Below are 5,941 nucleotides of genomic sequence, written 5' to 3'. Positions count from 1 at the left end.
CATTATTGGTGCAATGATTGAAGTTGGAGGATGCTTTGAGGGAGAGATCCACCTTAAATGCATGATTTGGGTATAAAAGGGGGGCCCCCGGGGCAGAGCTGAGTTAGTTACAACGGAGTAGAGTTGCAGAAGTGGACAAGAGTTCGAATCTCGACGAAGCCGAGATAATACCCTCTTCCGTCGTGGTCAACTATAGTTTCTCGATTTACCTCCTCACAGATGGTCGTAGGGCCGACGGTACCGTGTGGAGCCGCTGGGGTGGCGGATTCCACCTTTTGTAGAAGAAAAGGGTATAAAAGGGGGATATTTGAAGGATTAAAGAGATGATTGAAGGATTGTGTGCTCTAGGTTGAGCATTGGATAAAATGGAAGATAGGTAACCTTCATTTGTGAAGATTGGATTGGATACGATAAATGAATCATGACAAAAAAAAAGTTTGTTGTATGCCAAAGGGGGAGGTCCTACAATTTATGTTAGGAAACCCTCATTCATGCCTTGGCATGAGAATAAAGATGAAGAAGAAAGTTGGGCTAATAAGTTGTCCTAACTTAAATATATTGTCAAACATCAAAAAGGAAAAGATTATTAGTGCAATCGAAGGTCAAGGTTAATTAGGTTGACCAAATTTGATTTGACTCAAGTTGGATTTCGATGTTTGATCAATATATTAGTTAGATGTTAAGTAGGTCAAAATTGATTGTTACTTGACAGTGAAGACGAATCAAGTAGGTCAAGATTGACTGTATACTTGACGATAGAGAAGTTTAAGTGGATCACGGTTGATAGAATACTTAACATGCAATATGGGTCATGGAGAATCAGACATTTGGCATGAGAAGGAAAGTTCGTATGGATCACGATTGATTGGACACTTAACATGCAAGTGAAAGTCCAAATGAGTCATAGAGAATCGAACACTTGGCACAAGATTAAAAGTTCAAGTAAGTCATGGAGGACCAAACACTTAGTGATCAGTAGTCCAATAGGGAATTGACATGATAAGAGAAATTCTAATGGATTACGATTGATCGGATACTTGGTGATAGGAACTCCAACAGAGAGTTGACATAATGAAAAATCCAAGTGGATCACAATTGATCGGACACTTGATGATCGAAGATGATGGAAGTCCAAGTGGATCATAAAGAATCAGACACTTGACATGAGTATGAAAATCTTAGTAGGTCAAGGTTGATCGGATGTTCAGCAACAAGAAATCTCAATATGTCACGGATAACTAGATGTTGGGTAGAAAAAGTCTTAGTAGATTGAAGTCAATCGTATACCAGGTAAAATTAGATTTCAACCTTGCAAAGGCTAAAATAGGGTTATTAATCGATTGCTAAGTAGTAGCAATTGATTAGTAAACCCTAAACCCAGAATTCAGGGTTTAAAGGGGGTTTGCTGCTTGACCAATTAATGTGATTCATCAATCGATTGGTAGACCATGACCAGCGAACAGAAGGCTTCCAAATCAATTAGCAATTCAACTAAAAGCAATCAATTGATTGGTGTGGCTCACCAATCGATTGATCAAGTAAACAAGAGATATTCTTTAAACAGTCGGATCCAACGTGTCAATCAATTGGTGATGACAAGCAATCGATTGCTAGATGGAAATTAACTCCAACAACAACCATATAAGTAGGGTTTTAATTGAAGGAGAATGGGTCAATTCTTATGGGTTTGAGGACGAAATGATGTTGCATTTCTGGACCAACAAGAGGTAATTCAAAGTAACAACACGTATCCAAAGCAAAGCTCATTTGTGTAAAAATGTTTGTTTTATTTTCTTTTGATTTCATTTGTATTTTTATATTTACTTATGTTTGTTGCAAGAATAACTTGTAAGAGGTTTCTTGCGCTTCGGAAGATATCCGAGAAGCAGAAGATTTAATAGTGGTAGATCGCTAGAACTTGACTTTGGATTAGTCGCCTTAAGAGATTGATACCAAGTAAAACTAAGGTGATGTGCATGTGACATCAAGTTTGATTTAAATATTCTCCTGTGCATTCAAACGACGAGCTCACAATCAAGAAGAAACGATCAGAGCTATTCACCCCTTCCTCTTGCTCACACGAGTCCTAACAATAATATAATGCATACTACCTTTGGCCACTAGAGAATAGTTAGTCTTCAAACCCTATCATCTATTTATTGTATATGCATTTAGACATCATTTATATATCGACATAGTCTTCTAGTTTTTAAGACTATCATTTACTATTGTGGTTGTCGTTCTAATAGAAAAGTTCACATGCCCTACTGTCGTATCATCACGTCATTCATTACATCTTTAGGAGTAGATACCACCTAGGGCAAATTAATGCCCTTGTCTGAGTCATTGTTTTATAAGATAAGCTTTAAATAAATACCCTTTTGATTTTCAATCGAAGTAGTAGATGCATTCTTTAGTTTGTTCGCAAATGGTTCCATTTATTCCTCATCAAATTTGCATACTTTAACATTTCAATAAAATGTGGAATCTGTCAATCCAGCGACCTTACATGGTTGGTCACACGATCATCTATGAAAGATAAATCAAAAAATTACAGTTAACCACTACGAGGAAGGGCATTGCCTCACTTCGTTGAGATTCAATCCTTGTCTACTTTAACAAGTCTGTCCCATAGTAACCAACTCAACCATGTTCCGAGGGGCAGTAAATTTGCATACCAACTATACTATACTCGCAGTAGAATTCTTTATCTTAAAATTAATTTAACGGAAATAATAACTGCACAAAGGATCATTTGTTTTAACAAACAAACAAATTACAAAAAATCTTCATTCACAGTGGCATTCTCTGAATTAAAATTCATTTAACGAAAATAATAATTGCACACAAAAATTATGGCCCTGTGCTATAGCTAGCTAGCTATATAGCTAGTGATCAGGAACAACGTGCGGATATATCTTGGTGCTCCACAGCATAGTGTTTAGTGTACTCTATGTATAAAGATGTACTGGCCGACAAAGTTAAAAGAGTTGTTTCTTTCAGATCTTTGCATAAAAAGACAGACAAACTGTGACATGCATATATATAGATATATCTACATCAGATAAGATAAATGGAACAAAGAAACTTAAATTCTTCAGAATATATTTCATTAATCTTCCAAATCCTTAACTAAGTACTTATAATTAGAGGAACACTAGCTAGGCATTATGTTTCTTTCACTAGTGTAGTGGGAAATATTTATAACAAACAGTTCTCAGTCATGTTGTACAATCTAATCACTTATTATAGAATTGATCAAGATGATGGCTAAAGTGTTGGGGAAGATGAGACAACCTATTAATTCTTCCTAGATCCCAATGCACAGTCCATGGGAGGGTTTTGCCATCGGTGCCTAAATTCCACTAGATTAATATTACATTGATAGACATGAGTAGAGAAGCATATATATTTAAATGAATTTTAATTCTCTTAGTAGTACCTAATAATAATTGTATGAATGCAATTTCTTCCTTTAATTATTGCTTATTTTTGATACAATATCTGAACTCTAACCACTGCAAAATTGTTGTTAAACTAAATTTCTAACAAATATTATCAGTTAAAAGCATTATTTTGTTTATCTGAATTTTAGTGATCCTTTCATACAATCACAATTTGTCATCACTAATATATAATCTTAGCATACAAGGCTGTCATAAATCAATAGAAATATGTATACGTCCAAGGAGCATTATATATATGATCAGGATTTGCAATAAACAAAACTATATATATATATAAACTTGAAGAATTGCTGTTATAGGATATCTTCACACTAATCAATAGTTAACCATTTAATCATCATGAGATTAAAGTTAATTTGTACAAAATAATAACACCTACAGTTACAAGAATACCAAGGATGAACATGGAGCATGCACTAGTTAACTTCAAGTTTTCCTTTTATTTTGTAAAAAACATGCATGCTCAAGAATTCCTGCCATGAAGAAGAAATCAGATAAAATTATATATTGCCACTTATGTTTCACAATCTTTCATCTGTGCCTTTACTTTTGTTAATATGAGAAGATAAAAGGAAAATGAAAGAACAAATAAATATAATTTTAAAAAAAATCATTGTTCTGACTGCTATGATCAATCAAACAAGGTAATTGTGCTCTAAACATGAATTCTTCCATAGTATATATCATCTATCCACAGATCTAATATATTATATTGGTCATCTGCATCATTTACTTTCTCATAAATTAACTTTATATAATTAACATTTCAGCATATGAAAATGACAAGATATATATGAAAATTTTAAAATATTTAATGACCACCCTTTATGGCATAAAAAATAGCTGAAAATAATTTCTATATGTATTGCCTCGAATGAAGTAGCTTCATCAAGAAAAACTGGGCATAAATGGAATTCCTTTGTCAGACATGCATGATGAACACATAGAAAGCAAATAAATCAGTCACACAAGATCAAACAATATAATCAAGCACCAATTTGGTCGTCGACAATCAACTCGAATCGAAGAAGAAGAAGAAGAAGACGGAGTACCTTAATTAAAATTAGCTGGAAAATTAAAGCAGTTCAGGCAGAGGGATCGCTGCTGCAATTATTTCTATCCATGGGATGAAAGGAGAAGGGAGCAGCACCCGCGCCGCCACTTTGATCTCTGGCGCCGGAGGAGGAGGAGGAGGCCACCCGATCGCCCTCCATCTCGCGGTACTTTTGCAGGTACCTTCGCATGGGCTCGACATAGTCGTCGAATCCGAGGGCGTTGAGCGCCCAGCAGATGTCGTCGCCATTGACGGTCTTTCTCTTCTCCTTGTGGCACTTCTCGGAGGCCTCCCCGGTGACGAAGCTGATGAACTCCGACACGCACTCCTGCATCGTCTCCTTCGCCTCCTTGGAGATCTTCGCATTTGGGGGCAGAATCTGCTTCATGATCCGCCCCACGTTCGCGATCGGGAGAAGCCTGTCCTGCTCCTTGATGCCGCCGCCACTGCTGCCGGCGCAGTCGTGCTGCTTCCCGTCAGGAGACTCCATGCTGCCTCCCTCTATGCTATCAGCAGCCACAGTAGTCAAACTCAAACCTGCCCATCAGGAGAGGAACTCACTTCCTGCTTGTCTACCTTATAAACTTATCATACTCGCTCGATCGATCACTCACTCGCATACGTATATATGTATGTATACCAGGTGATGATGGATAAAACTAACGATCGAGAACAGGAGTTGAGGAGCAGTCTAATGAGGAGATCATATAATTAAATTAACCATGGTTAGGGTTTGGAAGATTCTCTTGTTATAACTTGTGGAGGTACTTGGTAGGTAGTGATGGGTTAAGGAGGTGGAGATTCTGGTCAACATGTGCGTCCCTCCGTCCGTGTAGGGCACTGCGGGAGGGGAGGGGAGGGGAGGAGAGGGGAAGACAATTCAAAGGCAGGCGAGGGAGGTGAGGTGAGAACAATTATTGGGTGCAGGAAATGGTGGATGGTGAGCCAATGATTGGACCCCACATAGCAATAGCGATAGGGATTGGTCCCCCCTCTCCCTAAAGCTTTCATAATTGTACTAGGCAGATCTATCACGTGTGCATGTGCTGCCTCAAATCCAGTCACTTATCCAAACTCTGTGTTGGGCTGTGTGTGTGAGAGAGAAAAAAAAATATCATTTTTGAGGATGGTCGATTCGGTCTCATAGAAATTTTTTATTGATCATCAAAATAAATCAAGAAATACAAGTAACAGTCAGTCCACACACAATCACAGATGCCTAAGTGATAACCTGGATATCCTACTGCAGCACCATGCCCCGGGGACTAAAATTATAGTGAATAAACTTTTTATAACGACTTCATATTAGAAAATTTTCTCAAGAATTTTTTAGAGGCACGGTACCACTATGTTGATAAGAATCTACTGTCGAAACAACACCTTAGTCAACAAATACATATTGCTAAAACTTAAATCAAAA

The 5,941-nt window shown here is 37.4% G+C and overlaps 1 protein-coding gene across 1 annotated transcript; it reads right to left on the bottom strand.

Moving 5' to 3' along the window:
- Positions 1-4,353: 4,353 nt before the first annotated feature.
- LOC141821208 (nuclear transcription factor Y subunit B-1-like) lies at positions 4,354-5,184 on the bottom strand. The gene has a single exon (XM_074708603.1). It carries the CDS (start codon positions 5,009-5,011, stop codon positions 4,553-4,555), a length of 459 nt encoding a protein of 152 aa, XP_074564704.1. The 5' UTR covers positions 5,012-5,184; the 3' UTR covers positions 4,354-4,552.
- Positions 5,185-5,941: the final 757 nt, after the last annotated feature.

The sequence above is a fragment of the Curcuma longa genome, chromosome 2, assembly GCF_044706935.1.
Source record: "Curcuma longa cultivar G26 ecotype Majalengka, Jawa Barat chromosome 2, ITB_CL_G26_1.1, whole genome shotgun sequence".
NCBI lineage: Eukaryota > Viridiplantae > Streptophyta > Magnoliopsida > Zingiberales > Zingiberaceae > Curcuma > Curcuma longa.
The sequence above is the reverse complement of the archived record's forward strand: the minus strand, read 5'-3'. Positions and strand labels throughout refer to the sequence as shown.